The sequence below is a fragment of the Eurytemora carolleeae genome, unplaced genomic scaffold, assembly GCF_000591075.1.
Source record: "Eurytemora carolleeae unplaced genomic scaffold, Eaff_2.0 scaffold52, whole genome shotgun sequence".
NCBI lineage: Eukaryota > Metazoa > Arthropoda > Copepoda > Calanoida > Temoridae > Eurytemora > Eurytemora carolleeae.
Window position 1 is genome coordinate 514967 of NW_019396055.1, and position 21081 is coordinate 536047.

Sequence of the window (21081 nt, forward strand, 5' to 3'; positions counted from 1 at the left end):
CGAACTCCGGTTTTTAATCCCTGTATCTTTACAACGCAATGCCGCAGACCTTAGATATTTCAAACTATGAGTTCTATTAATGTTATATCAAACAATCAAAATTTGAATTTCAAAAGATTTACATAATTGTGTTGCGTAGATATTAGGTTAGAAAATTTGAGTTTGTGGAAAAGACTCAATTTTTTTTGTCTTCTTTTCAGAATTCCAGATCGTATATTTTCTCGTGTATCCAACCGTGACAGTATCGAGACTAACTCCTCCACCTTCATGATGGAGATGAGGGAGATCTCCTTCCTTCTCCAGCACAGGACAGACAGGTTGAGTAGCACCTTCTTTACATTGCATTGTTTGTTTCTATCCAATAAGCGTCAAAAATGGATAGAATGACCTGAACAAGCCCAATTATTTACAGGCCTCACATAACCCCAGACAGGGGTTATGGCCGATCAAAATCCAATTTTTACTTTTTAGTATTTTTTCGTTTGTAAATCCTGCGATGAAAACAGAAAAAAGTAACATTTTAAAGTTAAAAGTGTGACAAACAAGTAACAGTTTTATAAAGAAAACTTAACTATAAAGCTTTTACTTCCTACAATACAACTAACCTTAACAAATTTAATTCTTTTGTTTCCAATAACAATCTTTTTGGTGTGGCTTGAATCTAAATCAGTAATGCAAGCAATGAAAATTATACGTATAAATACTTGCATTTAAAAAATATATAATTGATAGATCGTTGATTATAATTGACGAGCTGGGCCGAGGAACTGGAGTAGATGAAGGTTCAGCAGTCTGCTGGGCAGTATGTGAGGAGTTACTCAAGGGTGGATCCTACACCTTCCTAGCAACCCACTTCCAGCTTATACCTCTTCTAGCAAACATATATCCAGCTGTAGTTAACTATCATTTCCTGCTTGACAGGGACCAGGAGCAGGAGGTTCATTTTACTCATGTACTAGGTACAGTTTACTCATGCACTAGGTACAGTTTACTCATGTACTAGGTACAAAATACAGTTTACTCATGTACTAGGTACACTTACTCATGTACTAGTACACTCACTCATGTACTAGGTACATTTACTCATTTACTAGGTACAATACAGTTTACTCATGTATCAGGTACAATACAGTTTACTCATGTACTAGGTACAGAATACAGTTTACTCATGTACTAGGTACAGAATACAGTTTACTCATGAATTAGGTACAATACAATACAGTTTACTCATGTATCAGGTACAATACAGTTTACTCATGTACTAGGTACAACAGTTTATTCATTTACTAGGTACAATACAGTTTACTCATGTATCAGGTACAATACAGTTTACTCATGTATTAGGTACATTATACAATTTTTGTAGACTAGTTTTCTGAAACTGTTCTGGAAAAGAAAAATAGACTCAATAATAAATAAGTTGGCATTTAATTCAAACAAAGAACTTTTTTTTATCAAATAGTCTTAAGATTTTTTAAATCGTCCAAGTGTCTTCACTAACATTTTACATTCTTTCTCTTCCGTTGACCAGTAATTCTTGTATTGTAGTGAAGGGACGGAATAGTGTTGAGATAAATGAGAACTATGGGATACATCTTGCTTCTTTTACCTCCCTCCCTCCCTCTGTAGTGAATTCAGCCAGAGGGTTTTTATCCAGGATATCTAACACAGAACACAGAGTTCCTTCTTTAGACAGGTTTATATCCCTTATTTTCTGTAGACAGGATATATATCCAAGATATGCATTAGACAGATAAAGAGGTTATAGATATATATAGATATATATACTTTGCTTGTCTGTCTGTTTGTATCCAATAATCGTCAAAACGGCTGAACCGATCGGGCCCAATTTTTTTGTGGGACCTCGCTTGACCCCAGGGAAGGTTATGGATGATCGAATTTTCAAAAAATTTCCGCCACGAAATTTTTTGTTATTGTTTTACTATGTTTTCGAAGAAAAAATGTTCACAAATGAAATAAAAGTTGGGCGCAAAGCGCCCTAAAAGCCTAGTATCTATAAATATACTTTGCTTGTCTGTTTGTCTGTCTCTCCGTTTGTATCCAATAAACGTCAAAACAGCTGAACCGATCGGGCCCAAATGTTTTGTGGGACTTCGCGTGACCCAAGGGAAGATTTTGGATGATCGAATTTTCAAAAATTTGTCTCCATCAAACTAATATTTTTGAATAAGTTTTAAATCCACGAATTTTTGATAAAATCTGCAAATTTTTTTGTTTGTTTTTGTTTTACAAGGTGCAATAAGAGAACAATGGAAATGGAAGATTGGCGCGAAGCGCCCTAAAAGCCTAGTTAAGTAAATTCTCTAGACAGATAGAGGGTTTATATTCAGGATGTCTTCTAGACAGATAGAGGGTTTATATTTAGTATATTCTATAGACTGATAGACTAGAGAGTTTATATCCAGTATATTCTCTAGACAGATAGAGTGTTTATATCCAGTATATTCTCTAGACTTATAGAAGGTTTATATCCAGTTTATTCTTTAGACAGATAGAGTATTTATATCCAGTATATTCTCGAGACTAATAGAAGGTTTATATCCAGTTTATTCTTTAGACAGATAGAGGATTTATAATCAGTATATTCTCTAGACAGATAAATGGTTTATATCCACTATCCAGGATATTTACTGATCTGATTATGTTTTTACCTAGATATCCTTTATACCTAGACGGATAAAGGATGTATATTGTATAACTATAGTTATATCCAGGATATTCTCCGGAAAGGTAGACGGTTTGTATCCAGGATATTCTCTAGAAAGGTAGACTGTTTACAACCGGGATATTCTTTAGACAGGCGGACGGTTTGTATCCAGGATATTCTCTAGAAAGGTAGACTGTTTACAACCGGGATATTCTTTAAGACAGGTAGACGGTTTGTATTCAGAATATCCTACAAACAGAAGGTTTATGTAAAAACGTGATCTTCGAAGCCGGAAGGAGTTTTTGTTCCAGGTTTGATGAAAGTTGTTTGAACTTATTGAGATCTGTTAAAGGATTGGTCAGGATGGGTATCAGAGACGAAGATCTAGTTCAGAATCTCAGGTCAGAAACTAGAACTTTATTTTCTATTCCCAATATCTTTTAAACCTGATGGTGTAAACTTTTTACGTTTCAAACTGAAACTGTTCGATTTAACAGAGAAAAATGATGTAGCTGATAATTTGGCTCAAACAACAAAATATGTATTATAAAGAAAGAATGGATGTTAATTACAGTTAAACCCTAAATGAGCTAAAATCGAAAGAATTTATCAAATGTCGTCTTGACAATGGGTTTTATACTATTTTAAGTAAATCTCAGTATTTGCGACATTGAATAATTAACTATGAATATGCGGTAACAGTTTTACAGAGCTCCATATAATCATTTAATTAAAAACTAAATATCTGCAACATTAGTTTTTTGATATAGAATTTCAAAAAATAATATATATTTATGAACAGGATGTTGAGAGAACAGTTTCTACAGGAATCTCCGAACTAGGGGAAAATCAAAAGCTCCTAGGATAGATAAATCTAAATCAGCGGACTTATTATTATAAACTACCACAACATCGTGTTAAGTTAATCCACAGCAGTGAACTGAATGAATAAACACTTGAATCAGTAAATGCGCCAAAATCAGTGAAACAAGAAAATTGAATGGATGGCCAGGATTAGGTATTCCGCCTGTTCAGACAACTCACAGTATTGATGCCAGAGAATGTTTGGTTGCTAGGTCTAACTTTATACTAGAAACCAAGGTTTATTGATACAATTTCTGCAACTTTGCTTCATTTACTTGCAAAGTGCATTTTGATGCTACAACGAGTTGAGAATTCTAGTGTTGGCAGTGTAGGGATAATGTACAACTTTTCCATAGAAACTTTATTCACATCAAAATATAAAATTTATGATATAAAAAAATTAATTCCCCTGAAAATGTTTGAAAGTTAAGTTGATGTCACAGGGAGATTTTATTATCTATAAAAGTTTGATCCTTGTATTTAATATTTATCCATCCTTGGGTTCCAGGTCAGGGTTCAATATCTGGAGTAAAACTATCTGGTTCCAACCCAGGATAGGATCGCGAGGAAGAGCAGGGTTCAGATTCTCACGAAATATAATTGATTTCAAATCGAGTGTTTTCTTGCATGCTTGGCAAGCAGGTCCCTTATAATTCATTAACTAGAAATTCTGGGAGAAAACTCTAATGATGTCTCTTAATCAGTTTTAATCATTATATCTTAATTGAGAACCTACATGTATCAACTTTAATAATTGTTTTAAAATGTAATCATTTGTATATTCATATTTTTCAGGCAATCATAAAATATCGTACATTATGTTCATTTGGTAAAATACTAAATCTTAAAAAGATTGTCACAATTTTTTTCTCTAATTCAGGTTTAATAAAATTATGTAATAATTAGTAATATTTAAAATGCACAAAAAGAATTAATTTTGTTAGATTTCTTATGAAATGATAGAATGGTTTCTGAGCGAAGATGTTTATAAATATGACTCCCATTTGCGCTTAGGCTTGTTTACAACAATCAACTAATAAAATGACGGTATTCTGATGTGGCAATACGAATGCTTGCACAAACGGTTAAATTTTGCTAAACGAGCTGACTGATAAATTGTAGAGATTGATTTAAAGATGAATGAACCAAGTGTGGAGATTACGAAGGTTAATAATGGCATAGGTTCCAAGGAGAAGAAGATCAACATATCTCCAGGTTCAGAATCAAACAAGAGATCAAAACAGTGTCTTTTCTGCTCTCTGCAATTTTCAGACCTTGAGGAATTGGAACTTCACCTAGTGAAGGATCATTACAGAGATTGTTTCCAATGTGGAATTTGTTTTCCTTCCACTAGACTCTATATATTCTATACAGACCTACTCTCTCACTACCTGGAGCAGCATGGTATCCTTAAACCTGAAGAGGAATATCAACTCTATATTCCGAGAAGACTGGAGCAGGTTACCTGCTCATTTTGTTCTCCCTCCAGATACTTCCTTGGTAAGGAGCTTGATGATCTGATGTTAGAAGTATATGATCACGTGTTCACTCAACATGAATCTGAATATGCTATAAATGAAGATAACCTAAACATAGGTTTAACTTACTTCTGCAGGATCTGTGTGAACCAACCTTTCTCTAGGACAGACCTAGAACACCATTTGGAGATACGTAAACCCAGGTCTATCACATATGAGACTCATCTGTATCCAGAAAGTCTGAGTAAACCTCGCTGTAGAAGTAGTTTCAAGGAGAAAAGCGAGAAACTTTACTCTGGTGAGAGAGAGAAGAGTCGAGATTCTTCTATCAGAATTACCGCGAGGTAAAATTTTTGATAGGCATATAAAAACCAATTTACGAACCTCTGTTACATCCAGTAAAAGCAGCTTCATTCTTAATTCTAATCAGTGAGATTTTTACTCAAAGCTTACTGAAAATTTCTATGTAAAAAGTCGTATTTATGAAGTTATTTTTTTCACATCATCTTTGTTTTACAGCTTCAACTATCACTTTATATCTATAGTTTTGAACAATACAGACTATCCCATGAAACATTAGACCTCTTACACAATAATAATAAATAATAAACTTTTTATTAAAGCCAGGTATCTAAGATTAGGGCTTATTATGTTTTCAAAAACTATTCATTTATTAGTCCGGAATTGTAAAACACACATTTAAGGTCGCCTTTAAAGAGGAACTGTAAGCGTAATTTCAAATGACCCTCAATGAAAAGAGGACCATGCCCGATTCACAACGGTACCCTTAAAACTTTTTTGGTTTCTCTACAAGTGACTTGCGCATTTCTACTGCAGAAAGCAAATATGAATTATCACAGTCAAACACTTTTAATTCTAGATTAACGACAATATCTTCCACAATATTGATCAGATAAAGTTTAAAGGGTCCGTTGTGAATCGGGCATTACCTTTTTTGCATGGAGGGTCACTTAAAATTACGCTTACAGTCCCTTTAAGGTCTAAAATGGATACATTTTCAATATCTCCGTCAAAGATGGTAGAACACGTTTAGGAAACCTGATAGTTTGACCGTTAATTGTTATGAAACAAGCAATTTTATTTACAATTAAGACTGAAGCTGACGACTGGTTGACTTTGGAACCATGCATGTGTGCAGCACAGTACAGTACACATGCATGGACACTGAAATTACTCTACAGTTGCGTTAAAAAGAATTTCAGGCTGTCGCTAATTTTATCATGACCTGCACACTGCTGCACATTAATCTTAAATGTTCGAGAAAATTTATCCGAAGAGTTTAAGTTGTTCTCATGTTTCTTGGTGCTCACTGTTTAATATTTTATTATCTGAGAACAGCTCGTTGGTCCAGTATTATCCAAGTAAAATCCAAGTAATTTATATGTTTCTCGGGATTTTAAATTTTAAAACTTTGCCAATCCTAAATTTAACATTCTGCTCAGAGAAGAGAGGAACTCGTCCCTTGGGAGGTTCTCCTCTTATCTCAACTGCAGGAACAGATCCAGAGATAATAACAATTCTTCGGAGAAAGAGAATTCAAGAACTGACAATAGACATTCTGTATCCAAGTTCTCATACAATAGAGCTTCTCGTTCAAGATCTCATTCAAAGGATTTAAACCCGGAAGGAGTTCAGAGATCTGTACTCGAAGAATTGGATCGTAACAGTTTAGGGGATACGCGTTTTAAACACCATAAGAAGCAAAAAACTAGTTTCACCGGAAAACTTGAAGATGGACCCAAGTTTAGGTTGGATGAAAAGAAGAAAATTAAACACTTGACTGACGAGAGAACAAAATATGATCAGAAGACCCCACGATCTGAAATTAAAAGGACTTCACAATCTGACCGGTCTAATGAAAAGTCAAGTAGTTCAATAGAAAGGACCATGAAGTCTGATGGATGGAAGAATGCCAGTTCTGAAAGGTCTACTGAGAAGACTGGAAAATCTGATTGGTCTAATGAAAAGTTAAGTAGTTCAATAGAAAGGACCATGAAGTCTGATGGATGGAAGAATGCCAGTTCTGAAAGGTCTACTGAAAAGACTGGAAAATCTGACCGGTCTAATGAAAAGTCAAGTAGTTCAAAAGAAAGAACCATGAAGTCTGATGAATGGAAGAATGCCAGTTCTGAAAGGTCTACTGAAAAGACTAGAAAATCTGTCCGTTCTAATGAAAAGTCAAGTAGTTCAAAAGAAAGAACCATGAAGTCTGATGAATGGAAGAATGCCAGTTCTGAAAGGTCTACTGAAAAGACTAGAAAATCTGTCCGTTCTAATGAAAAGTTAAGTAGTTCAATAGAAAGAACCATGAAGTCTGATGAATGGAAGAATGCCAGTTCTGAAAGGTCTATTGAGAAGACTGTAAAATCTGATTGGTCTAATGATGGTAATTATTCTAGCAACAAGAGTTCTGGTTCGAATGGGACTGAAAAAGGGATAAAACAAAGTGAGAGGATGAACTGGTCTCATGAGAAGAAAATGAAAATAGAAGATCAAAGATCCAACAGATGGAACTTTAAAGGCATGAGTATCGAGAACAAGTTAGATCAACAAAGCGAAGTTTCTGAAATATCGAAGACAGTAACAGACTTTCTTAAAAGGCATAGAATAGGAGACAAACAAGTTCCTTATACTTCTAACACTGAGTACGAGTGTACAGCAGAGAGAGGAGAAGGACGGATGAAAAAAGTTGAGCCGAGAGAGAAAACTTCTTCTCAAACAATTTCCCGGTCCAGTAAATCCAGGTAATCCCTTTACACTTGGCCTCAGGATAGAATTATTTTCTTCATTGGAAAAACATTCCGAACCATTTTCCTCATTGATTTTCCAGACATTAAGTTTAAAGGAAACCCATCTAGGTTGAGGGAAACTACCAAGAACCAGGAAACCAGATCTAAATCCGCTTCTTCAGGGAAATACATCAAATAGAGTCTTTTATTTAATTAAATCTTTTCAAACCAAGGAAAAAAAGAAAACTAGGTTTGTTGGACCTTTGTGTTACACCATGAAAATCAAATAAAAAAGTTTTCTTTTATGAGATTTATCGCGACTCTATATGATATTTTGTTGCAGCAGATACCAAGACTAAGAACGATTTGTTCTCCTGTTTGCTATGTTATGAAAAGTTTATAAATGCTCAGGACGGAATAGATCATCTTATGTCAGCTCACGGTATCAACAGTAACCCGGAGAAGTATCTCGAGAACTTTGAGTCTCCCCGTACTCATGTCTCTTTATGCTGCAAGCTCTGCAAGTGGAGGATGGATTCTAGCCTGGAGAAGGTTAGATCGGAGGGGAGATATCATATACAGGAGCACCCAACCTACTCTGGTTCTATCAGGGATGGGTTCAGTTTGATTTGTATGGTTTGTCAGTTTCAAATAGATGAGCTTAGTCCTGCAGCAATGAGTTCTCATCTTCGTAAACATGGAAATCAGGTAAAAAAAATTTAAGTATAGTTAATAACAATATCAGGTATACTTGATTTTAGTTTATATCAAAAATATACTTGATTTTAGTTGATATCAATATGGGATATACTTGATTGTAGTCTATATCATTATGAGATATACTTGATTTTAGTTTTAAGAACATTAGAATCAATTTTTTATCAGATAATTTGTTAAATTATCAACGAATTTTTTCGATTTCAAAATATCTTAATTCAGGTTCAGTGCAATTTTAACTTGCGAAAAATCGTCTTTTTAAAATGTTTTTTTTATATACAAAACGCATCGTTAATACACATTGCATATTGCAAAGACAATGTCTTTAAATATCTGGATGGATTTCTTCCTCTTTATGTTAGAATTATTGTATTTGATCTTTCTAGCTATTTTTGTCCAACATTTTCCTTAACTGTAGTGTTAAATTTTCTATTATGTTTTTATTACACTTACTGATGCACACAAAAATATATTGTGTGTCTTATTAAAAAAGAAATAAGAGTGCATTTTCAAAACTTGTATTAATACTTTAATGTTTGAGCCAAGTTTCTTCTTTTCTTTGTTCTTTTACTATGTTTGCTGTATTGAATTTTCTCAGGCTAAAAACAGGGAGAAGGTTTGCGGATACTGTCTGGAAGGGTTGGACCCAGCTCAAGGTTCGGCTCACTACACAGAGAACCATATCCTTGATCTGTTCTCCTGTCTCCTCTGTCAGGACGTGTTTCATCTCAACATTTCAGCAGTTTTACATCTTCAGGATACTCACAATCAACCTTTAAGCTCCAGTTACAAGTACATATCTAAACCTGAGGAGAATAAGTCCTATCTCTGTCTAATCTGCGGGCAGAGGTTCTTTAACAGGTCGGAGGATGATCTAAGAAATCATTTTCGTCAAGAACACGGTAAAGAGTTGGATGTTACCCAGGTTCGTTTCAGTTGCCGACTTTGTGCAAGGGATAATGTTTTCTATGACGAATCCTCCTTCACAGACCATGTAAACACGTGTGGTCTAGAATCCTACTCTCAGACTGAGCCTGGAGAAAAGAATTTCCTAGCCTATTCTCTGATTAAAACTGAGGAGAAGGGTTTCCCTGTCTACTCTCTGACTGAACCAGAAGAAAAGATTACCCCACCTTACTCTTTAGCTGAACCTGGTGAAAAGAGTTCTCCTGTCTACTCTTTAGCTGAACCTGGTGAAAAGAGTTCTCCTGTCTACTCTTCAGCTGAACCTGGTGAAAAGAGTTCCCCTGTCTACTCTTTAGCTGAACCTGGTGAAAAAGTTTCCCCTGTCTACACTCTGACTGATCCTGGAGAAAGGAGTTCCAGAACGTACTCCTTGATTGAATTCGGAGAGAAAAGTTTAAAACTGATTGAACCTGGAAAAAAGAGTCCCACCTTAAAGTTGATGTGGGGATGTGGAAGATGTGGAGTACAGAACCCTGTACAGAGAAGGATTTGTGGTAGTTGTGGTAATATCAGGATATGTTTTTAACAACAAGGATAACATCCTGGAAAAGAATCTAATAAACAAACCAATGTTTACACAATAGATGGGATCTAAACACAAGCTTCTCAGACATCTTCTCAAACTGAGAAATTATTTCCAGGAAATAATTTAATATTAAATATCTATTACAAGGTTTGACGGTTTGACGACCTTGAGTAATTAATGAAAAGCTGTTACAAAATCTAAAAACATAATAGAATATGCACATGTTTCAGAGAGAAGCCATTTTGAAATGAATTCTGTTTATTAAATATTTATTATCTTCCGACTCATTCATTAATGCTAATCTGCTTCTGCCTGCTAATTTATTTATTAACTTTGTTTTTTATTATTTTTTATTTATTTATTAGAATTATTTGTTGCATATTTTATTGTTATTTCATGTTTCTTCAAAATTGATGTAAAACAATTTTACCATAGTTAGTACACCAAAAAATTAGATAATGAAATTTTATTATTAAATATGTAGTATATAATCAATGTTTTTTGATTGGACAAATTATTTGTATCTTCATGGTTCTGATAAGTATATTTGTATCTTATCATGGTTCTGATAAGTATATTTGTATCTTATCATGGTTCTGATGAGTTTATTTGTATCTTATCATGGTTCTGATGAGTATATTTGTATCTTCATGGTCTGATTAGTATATTTGTATCTTCATGGTTCTGATAAGTATATTTGTATAAATATTTTCAAAATTAGAAAATAAAAATTTTGTCATTTTGTATTTATTCCAGAATTTTCTGCGAATAGAATGGTTCGGAACTGTTGAGGAAGGATATCAAACAAGAAGTTGAGTTCTGCTCCAGGTCTGATCCAAACCCAATAATGTATCCAGAGAAAACTTATATAGCTTTCAGACAAGGGAGGAGAATACAATATTTATTCTTAATGTTTGGCAGGTAGAAGAAAACCCCATTACAGTCTGAATACTCTTTTTGTAAAATCTCTCAGCCATATTTACTCCTACTTTTTATTAAGGTTTTTCATATTAATTATTTGATATTATTGGGAGTGTCCGGGAGAAAGGAAATGGGGTTTCAACTTTTCAGATAGAAACGTTGGATAGAATTAAGATTGGTAGCGATCGACACTCCAATCCTATTTTGTTTTTTGTGTAAATCCTCTTTTTTGAAACTTTACTTGTATCTTCCCTGTACCTAGGTTTTCCATTATTTATTTGAATGTCGACAAACTAATTAGAATTCGTTCCTGAAATCTAATGTTTATTGGAAATACTTTACCATACGACATATATCTATATATAAAGTTGTTATAATCTCTATTTGTTTGTTTGTTTGTATGTCCGATCATAACTCGTGAACTTCTGAACCGATTTGCCTCAAATTTTTATTGGGGAAGTCTGGAGAGCCACGGGTATGTTCTTAGCTTGGTTTCAAGGTTCTAAGCTCACCCTAAACTAAGCTTTTGGTGTGTTCTGCAGTACACTGACCGAAGCGTTTAGTGGAGAGTAGTGGGTCGACTTTTATAGGAAAATAGCTATAATTGTAATTTACGACCAAGCGCGGGTAAACTGCGAGCGTAACTATGTGTTACCTGGGCAACGCTGGGTTCCCAAGATAGTTTTTAATAAGATTTCCCGTTTTTAGAAGAAATTGGAGAAAGGTAAAGTTAATCCGCGCGTTCTATAACTTTCCTCGTAAAATACACATTTTTCATCCAAACTTTTCCCATTCACACTGAGCAGCTATCCTAGGTTCCTAAACGGAATAGGGGGGGGGGGGTCTTTTATAGATTCGTCTTCTTTTTATGACAAAAAATTACGTTTTAATAATAAATTTTCCAAATTAACGTGATTAAACGTATGTTTATTATTACATGATTGCCAGCGAACATTCTAACATTTACTTTTTATTTCAAATCCTTAATTTATAAAATATATCAAAATAACTTTAAAATTGTATGATGAATATAAAAATTGAATCCTGTATCAAGAAAATTTTAGGCTATGATTACACGAACAAAAGAAAAGAAATTGTTTCTTTGTCGTTCTCCAAAGTTATGACGCCTTATCGGAACAATGGCCTCAAGTTATCCATATTCTTGGCCGAATACAACATAATACATTGTATACACACGGTATCTTTATTATCTTGTGGGAGGAATGAATATCCCCCCCCCCCTCATTCGTCTCTCTCTCCTGGGGGAAAGAGAGGATAAATAGACCTCATTTAAAACTTTTCATTTGGTCTGATACGAACCTAGATCAGGAGATATCCATCTTAATCTTTCATCATCAATAGTCTAGTCGCCTGGTTTTTCTTTGCTTTTTCTCCATTAGTATTATTCACGTTTCTCAACCATAAAAGAACAGCTTGACATGGCTCATATATAAATATAGGATCATCAGTAGTCCTTTACAATCAGTACAATGGAGGTGCATAAATATAGGATCATCAGTAGTCCTTTACAATCAGTACAATGGAGGTACATAAATATAGGATCATCAATAGTCCTGTACAATCAGTACAATGGAGGTACATAAATATGTTTTTAATTTCTATCTCACGGATTTTAGCCGGTATCTCATAGTAAAGGAGATCATTTCAAGGGACCAGATTTTATAAATTACGTCTCGCAATTGATTAACCTTCTATAATTTAGTTGCTACATTTACCAGATGCATTAGGGTTAAAATATTTTTTGCGTAATCAATATTAAAAGCAAGATAACATCTTATGTAACGAGATTTTTTAAAAATTAGCCCAATTAAAAACATGCATAACAACTTATTTACGATTTGTAGGTCTTTAGTAGCGATTTATGCATTATTATTGTTAGTAATAACATTTTACTTAACAGCTTTTTATTATTATCGCCAAATTAAAAACATTTTCAACGATTTCTTGGTCTTAATTAGTGATTTTATGCATTAATATTGTACGTGGGTAAATACTGAAAATATATCACCCTCGCCATCTTCTCACTGCACACCCGCAGCAAAGGCATTGAATCTTTGCTGCAAACTCATATTATCACATCCCTATATCTTTGCATTCTCATGGTGTAAACCTTTGATATTTCAAACTTAAATTATTTGATCTAACAGAATTCATAGTTTAAAATATCTAAGGTCTACGACATAGGGTTGCGAAAATATAGGAATTTGAAAATTAGATTTAGTGGCAAAGACTCACTTCCTTTAGAACAAGAATTTGGATTAGTTTAAGCTCCAGGCTCTGTCCATGTCCTTTATAAAGATGAAAAATACAAATTGCAAATAAGTATTTAAATCGATAGTATAAAGCTCAAATTCATTAATTCCGGTCTAAGGTTTATTTACAAATATTGTGACGTATTAGGACAACTGGAGTTACATTTTTAAAAAACAACAGATAGTAAACTATGTCAAACAAAAGTATATTGCACGAAAGATTGAAATCTCATATATATTTTTAATCAACTCCTTATATGGAAAAATGCTTTAGATTTCTAATATGTAATCAAATAAATTTGCTTACTTCATTGCGTTAAATCTGAGCTTGACGAGCTGCATATTTACAAAGTTAAACCGGTCATATTGCATAGATTTTACTTTTGTCTGTTAAAGTTTAATATTAAACGTTGATTGCCTAGCTCCTAACCTCCTTTTCTCTATTCAGGAATTCCAAGTCTGTTTGCACGAACTGAAGCAAAAAGGAATTGAGCTTTTGCCGCAAACTCAAATTTTTTAATTCTTTTATCTTTGCAACGTTATGGTGTAAACCTTTGATATTTCAAACTTAGATTATTTGATCTAACAGAATTTATGAGTTTAAAATATCAACGGTCTACGACTTCGGGTTGCAAAGATATAGGGGTTTGAAAACTTGTTTGTGGCAAAAATCATATCCTTTGGGATTTTAAGATAGATAGTGATGCCGACCCACAGATGAATTGATAGATAGATAAATGACAATCTAGATATAATTACCCTCTACGGGTTATATAGTCCGGACTACAGAGTAAAAAGAGAAAGTGGAAATAGAACTGAGCCAACTCCGGGTGCACTATCCTACATAGACAAGAAACTAACATCCTTTCACCGCTGTCTGAAGGTTGGGGTGCCCAACCTTCTCCACCTTCAGACCATTAGATAGAGCTTTTAATACAAGGATTTGATTTTTAAATTCCAATATAAGCATTAGCCATTTTATTTATGTTTAATATAAATAATAAAACATTTTTCATGCTTGGAGCATCATTATGTGCAGTGAGACCTATAAAGACGATATTTAACAAATATTATGTGTGTTTGATGTTGTTATAAAGAAAATAGTTTTACTGGTGGCTAATTAATTTAAATGGGTCTGTGCACACTGCACAGCTGCTGTTTTTCATGTTCGTTAAACTAGTATTAAAAATCTAATTAGTAATTAGTCGTTTTCCTTTTCTACAGTTTTAGGGTTTTCATCGTAGTAAAGAAAATCAATACTAACTTTTTCTTTTACAGTGAAACACGCAGTATGTACACGACTTTACCCTTCATTATGAGGAAATTATTTGGTTTAATTCTATGATTTATCATGTGTAAAAGAATAAATATGTTTTCCAGGATTTGTTTCATATCCCAGGGTTGCAACTGAGCTGGGGCCGGAGTAAGGTTCAGCCGAGATATCCGACCCAAACCTTGGAGGATTGAGTGTGAGAGGGCGGGATACGACTCTCTCGGGAATCTTGAGTATTGGGACTTATCTGGAGAATGATAAATATTTCTCTCTCTAGAGCTACGTATATATATAATAACAACAAGGATAACTAGAGTCTCCGACTAATCGATATAAATATGCAATAACAAGAAGGTCACACTATAATTCGGACCAATAAGAGTCATTCAGTATTTGACACAAACTCTGATTTTCTAATCATTGCATACCTTTGCAACCCAATGTCGTAGACATTAGATATTTCAAAAACTATGAATTCTGTTATAGAATAAATACTTTAAGTTTGAAATATCAAAGGTTAACAACATCAGGTTGCTAAGATATAGGGATTTAAAAATTTGAGTTTGTGGCTCAAGACTCAATTTCTTCAGCGATTTTTAAAGTTAAAAGAGAAAAAAGGAAATTTTGATTATAAAATCTAAAACTACAATATATTTTAACAACTACCAACGCATGAAGGAACGAAAACGATAACTTTAACGACTTATTATTTTAAAAATAATATAAAATAATTCATGTTATTTAATGGTATCTGCATGTTTACAATATTCATGGATAAATAGTACACATATTTAACCCTAGAATTGGTAGTTTGGTTCTTGTGCTATTTCTCTCTCTAGTTAGGTTTGCACTGATCTGATGAAAACCTAATCTTTGGCAGACCAACAACATCAAATTTCCTAAATTGAAGGAATTGGAGTCTAGTACTTCAACTCTGTGTGTTCATCATTCAAGATTATAAGATTGGCATACTCAATGATCATACAGAGATGAAAAACGAAGAGTTTTACTCTATAATCTAATCAGAATAGGAAGACGACTTTTAGACTCCATTTATGATTTTAACTTGTACAAATGAACATAAAATACACCAATTGTGCAGTGCACACAGAACTATTTTAATTTTTAAGCTACTAGAATGACTATTTCTTTAATGTGTTCGTCAAATACACTTAAAGATTGCTATTCTCTGATTCTCTTGCTGAACTCTAATATTTCTATTAAATTGAAATGATTTGTTATTATTGAAATTAGGTGGGAAAAAAATCGAAACAAATCTTTTCTATCATATAAAACTTCGTTGTATTTGGGTATGTCACACTTTTGTGCGTCCCTATTCGCTATATCATTATTAGTGTATCCACATTAATGCGTCCTTTCTTGACATGTGTTATTAAAGCTGTTATTGGTAGAATGCGGGAACTAGAATACCCCTCTTTCCAATTTTAAACTAATTCAGGACTCATGTAATTCAGATTTATTTTAATCATGAAATTCAACCCAACTAATTCCACTAATATCGATAATCTATCAGTATTCTTTAACAGCTGTATTAATTTTACAGTGGATGTTAGCTCTTGTAGACCCCCCCCCCCCACTGTCAATGATAAAGAATATATGATGCATGTATGTAAGAAAAAAATATCCATACAACAATGAATTTTTTTAATATTATTTGCAGCTAATAGTCGGCCGACGGCCATTTTCAGGTTTGAAAAATCAAATTTATATATGTTTTATTAGAAAAAGGTTTATATAAAACCAAGGAACTAATGCAAGGAATGCAAGTTAATTGCGGTTGTGTATACTCTGCGTACATATTGAAACCAGTTCTCTCTGGGCGGAATTTGTAAGCAAAAATAGATGCATCAGTGTTCGTTTAGTATCCTAGGAGGCTAAAAGCATTGAATTTTGATAATTTTGATAATTCACACAGTAGTTTCCTATGACCAGAATATTTATAGATTATTTTTGTGAAAATGGGATTCCATGTCAGGCTGTGACATCCGCCTTGTGTTTACTTTTCCGCCCAAAGACAGTACACTGCAGTACAAAAAATGTGTACACTTCGGAAATAGCTTTTCTTGCATTAATACCTTGTATAAAACCATCTTTAAATTATGGCCAATTATAAATACATTGACGTTTAGTGCTGTAAGAGCCAGAAAAATGAAAGAAAGAAGAAAAATTATTTCCAAAAATTTGTTCTTTGCCAGATTTGAATGATTGTGTGTGATGTTGAGATATATTGATGGATTGTATGCTAGGAAACTTATTATAGATTTATTCAAATTTTATACATTTTCTGTCTTTTGCATAGTTTAGGTTTAGTATCTTATAATTCACTCACATATCTTGTATCCTATAGGCTGCTGTATCCTATTTCTTCTAAATGCATACTGTCTTCATGTAAATGCTAAGTGTACGTTTTACCAGGTATATATTCATTTATTTACTATATATATCTATATGTATATATATAGTATGTATCCTTTTTTACTAGGTGTAGTTTGTATCCGTGTATCTTCGGTATCTGGCTTGAGGATAAATGGGACCTGGAGAAATCCTGCCAAATTATCCATACTCTGATAAACATTTTAACACTAGTACACTCATACCAGAAACTGTAAGCAGGAGTTGGAGGAGGTGAAGGTGGAGCTGTTGAAGATCGAGCTGGGGGTGAAGGGGGAGGAGAAATGATTTTATATGTATTAAGTCTTCTTCCTAAATAACGATAAAAGATAGAGATCAAATATTTACATGTATTTCTTTACCTGTGTGTGTTTACCATGAAGAAAATATTTAGTTCGCCTGTTGTTATTTTTTGTTTTGTTTTTCGACAAGATGTTTGGGATTAAAATTTTTTTTTATTTAAATAGAAAAAATACATTTGTCTCGTAAAATACCGTACCTGTTAAAATTAATGCTCAACCAAAACTTCTGGGGATTAGTTTTTAGAAAAACGCCTTAGTCCTACTTATGGTTGTTTCGGAAGAAAAATACCTTTAGTTTTAATATTGAAAAATACTCCATCTCCTACTAGAATAATTTAGGATAATATATATATTAGTACCAGGGAGAGAAGATTAATTTATATATATATATATCTACATGAAACTAATCCTTATTCTTATACTTCTCAGTATCCAATATTCAAGTAGTTGCGGAGAAAAACTCTTGGGAATAGAATGAATATTCCCCCCCTCCCCCCTTCCCAGGTTTGACATCTGGGACTATAAGGAATGTCTCTGGTATTATCATATAACTGAGTTAGCTTCATCTAAAGAGTAAGAATTCTCAAGGGTGAAACTGCGGAAGCATTGCGTCAAATCATCTTCTATATTCTTCTTGCAACTCTGTTAATTATTCTCAATTTTCAAAAATCTTTTATGTTTTTCTCCAGCGGTTTTTTTCATAGTTTTTTTCATTAGTTTTTTTTCATACCCCGCATTTTATTAATTTAATACTTTTAGTATTTTAGTATTTTTAACTTATAAAGTAAACCTATTTTTTGGTTTCATAAAAAAGCTCCTAAAAATAATTTATTCTTTATACCCTACTTTAATTGTTATTTTTATATTTTAATTGTTAACTTTCTCTTAATAAAAATCCTTCATTATTAATTTTATTACGTATATTTGAAATTTGTTATGGTTCAATTTATGGATTGTCCCTGGTTTTCCATATGGAAATACATCTGAAGCAAGTAAATGGATTTAAGAAGGAATGTAAACATAGAACAATTCGGATTTAACGACTATTTAATGTAAAAATATGCTAAATCTTTACAAAAACTTCACATCTTTATTCCATGGGCGGCTATAAAAATACATCGTAAAGTTGTAAAATGTTGAAATCCTTGAAACAGGAAACAGGAATAAAATCCTTGAAACAGGAAACAGGAATAAAATATGCAAAACTTGAAAACTTTTTCTGTTTTAATAACGGAAGAAAAACAAAGGTTTAAACAAATTTTATAAACTTAGTTGAACAATTTATTTATTTTATTTACGAGTCATAGCTACATAACAATCCTATATTAAATGATAAATTTTATAAACGTTTTTTACGTCATATCGCTACCTTTAGAGAAAGTTTTTCTTAAACACGAAATTGGAAATGTCTTAAAGCTTGACTTGCATAAATGAAACCAAGTCGTAGACTTTTTTTTAGACGAGTTTAAAATATTTCAGAAAGAAATAATCAGATGAAAACGGTTTACGGGGCGAAGGCGCTACTGAGGGTAAGGGGTAGGGCGAAAACTTTGTTTTTATGTAAAAATGTATTTGGCGTGGCATGCGAACATTTTTCAGAATGAATTCCTAGAATTTTTCAATCTTTCAAAGTCTTGATATTTTCGATACTTCAACCATTTTTTACTTATAAAGTGGGAAGCAATGGAAAGGTGGCTGCTTCATAATTTACCAATTGAATATATTAGTATTTATCTCTTTTGTTTTGCACGTCAGATCATAACCTATGAACCCGTTGACTGATTTGCCTTAAACTTGTGAACTTGGTAAACGGTTAAAATTTTAAGTGGAGTGGGTTGACTTTTTAAGAGAAAAATTAGTTTCTAGGCAAAGCTGGATTCCCAAGCTATATATCGTATTAAATAAAATTAAACAGTTTATCATAGATTTATGAATTCTTGAAGGGAGCTATTCTAAAGTGTTATAATAAAATTATGCTAATTAGACCCTAATCAGTTAATGAACACTTTGCATACTTATCACAAACTCCAGCAATCTTCTTCTTTATTTATAGAAAAAAAGAACAAACACAAAGTTCATAATAATTAAAAACATATTTTTTTTGAATTTGTAAAATGATAGCTTACTGAGCTTTAAACTAAAATAATACCCAAAGATTAAGTTTTGATAACGATATAAGAAAATTTTGAGAAAAAAAAACTAGTTTTGACGTTAAATCAAAAAAAAATACTCTGTCCCCTCCCTTGAAATCTGAAAAACGAATCCATATAAACAAACATTTATCGTAAGAGATTGAGTGTGAGCCACTGATGATTATAGACCCACAAGGGAGCTCTTTCTATATATTCATCTTTTGCTATTTAGTTACATGGAGTCAACAGGTTTGTTCACTATTTGCTGTTTATTGACCTTAAACCAGCTCTTGAACAGTCCAACTATTTGCTGTTTATTGACCTTAAACCAGCTCTTGAACAGTCCAACTATGTCACAGTAAAATGTACACAAACAAAAGACAGGAGGGAATGTCCTACGATTTCTTTTTTTTTAACTGTTTGGAAATGAAGTCCTATAATATAGCCCTAAAACATTTCTGTGTATAAAGTCCTTTAAATAAAAGGCCTGTAAACCACACTAAACTAGACAGAAGTTTGACCTTAACTTGTAAGACGTTGTGACTTTTTTTTTCTCTATTTTTGCTTAAAAGAAAGGTTGAATTTTTGAGATAATTATTTTTTTACTATTTGTTATTACTGCAGAAAAGAGTATTTTTTCATGTGATGTGATGTGATGGAAAGGGATTTGATGTGATGTGATGTGATGTGATGTGATGTGATGTGATGTGATGTGATGTGATGTGATGGATGTCATGTCATGTCATGTCATGTCATGTCATGTCATGTCATGTCATGTCATGTCATGTCATGTCATGTCATGTGTTACTAAAAATGACTGTTGACATAATTTCAAGTGACATTTAATTAAACCTTAAACTTAAAATTGATTATTTTTTATTTACAAATTAAAAATTTTCCAGATAGAATCAAAACAATGTTTTCAGTTTTTTTTGCTTTGCATGCCAATCTGTAAATGGGGTCATGTAAAATTTAGTGTACAGTCCCTTTAAATTCTAAAATAGATCTCTATTGAACAGAATTCTCTATTGTTAAAAATACTGTTCCTGTAATACTTGACTACTAATGTTTCTGAATATATAATGACAGGTCTATTAAGCATTATAAGTTATCAGCTGTATTTGGATGTATGTATGAATAGTGTAATAATTTGTAATAATCTGCATGTGTTGCCAATATCTACAATAATATACATTATACAATATTTATAGATTAGTTTTAGTTTAGAGAACCAGATAAAATATATACCCTTCTATAATCTTCCAAGATCAATGAAAATTCTTTTCTTAGGATATAAACAATAATGCTTACATTATTGATTATGATAACAAAAAGTTGCCAATACCTGATCAAATTAATCTCTTACTTTAAAACCTTACTTAGAAATTGAATTGAACAAAATTTCTCATTTTAATTTTATGAGTTCAATGAAACATAAATATCTTTAAATCTAATAAATCTTTAAACCAATTTTAATTAAACCGTTCGGCGTTTATTCAGAAACTAACCATTCTGACAAATAAATCCTGCTAACGCAAATCCACCAATTTGTAACATGTCAAATGAGTAGTATGGCGCCTAGGCCACTTAAGGTTTCTTTTTTTCACAAAAACGTTATCTCCCCGGATGTTAGGCCTAAGCCCCTAAGGCATAATGCATCCCTTATTCATTCTTTACAGCATGTATTTAGAATCTTAATGCTTGTAAGTTTCAAAGATGAGATTTCCTTTAAAATGTTTTGTAATAATTTCAATCAATTTCATTTCTCATTTTCTTTGACAACATTTTTCGTTTTGAGA

The 21081-nt window shown here is 32.8% G+C and overlaps 2 protein-coding genes across 4 annotated transcripts in view; both read left to right on the forward strand.

The window, feature by feature from the left end:
* LOC111706836 (mutS protein homolog 4) overlaps nucleotides 1-4420 on the forward strand; it is a 30981-nt gene extending 26561 nt beyond the window's left edge. The window contains exons 20-24 of one of the 2 annotated variants that reach the window (XM_023479770.1): nucleotides 201-317; nucleotides 733-959; nucleotides 1549-1696; nucleotides 2980-3069; nucleotides 3471-4419. In XM_023479770.1, the coding sequence (XP_023335538.1) occupies nucleotides 201-317; nucleotides 733-959; nucleotides 1549-1696; nucleotides 2980-3069; nucleotides 3471-3510 (622 nt within the window). In that variant the 3' untranslated portion in view covers nucleotides 3511-4419. Of the gene's footprint in view, nucleotides 1-200; nucleotides 318-732; nucleotides 960-1548; nucleotides 1697-2979; nucleotides 3070-3470 lie in introns of both variants that reach the window. The other variant, XR_002766328.1, reaches the window with a different exon arrangement.
* Nucleotides 4421-4480: 60 nt separating this feature from the next.
* On the forward strand, nucleotides 4481-10337 carry LOC111706880 (uncharacterized). Of its 2 annotated transcripts, XM_023479827.1 has the most exons (6): nucleotides 4481-5354; nucleotides 6474-7775; nucleotides 7890-7942; nucleotides 8104-8468; nucleotides 9076-9631; nucleotides 9671-10337. In XM_023479827.1, exons 1-6 carry the CDS (start codon nucleotides 4669-4671, stop codon nucleotides 9967-9969), a joined length of 3261 nt encoding a protein of 1086 aa, XP_023335595.1. In that variant the 5' UTR covers nucleotides 4481-4668; the 3' UTR covers nucleotides 9970-10337. The 2 variants fall into 2 exon arrangements, with proteins under 2 accessions (XP_023335595.1, XP_023335584.1); XM_023479816.1 differs by having other exon boundaries at nucleotides 9076-10335.
* The last annotated feature ends 10744 nt before the right edge of the window (nucleotides 10338-21081 follow it).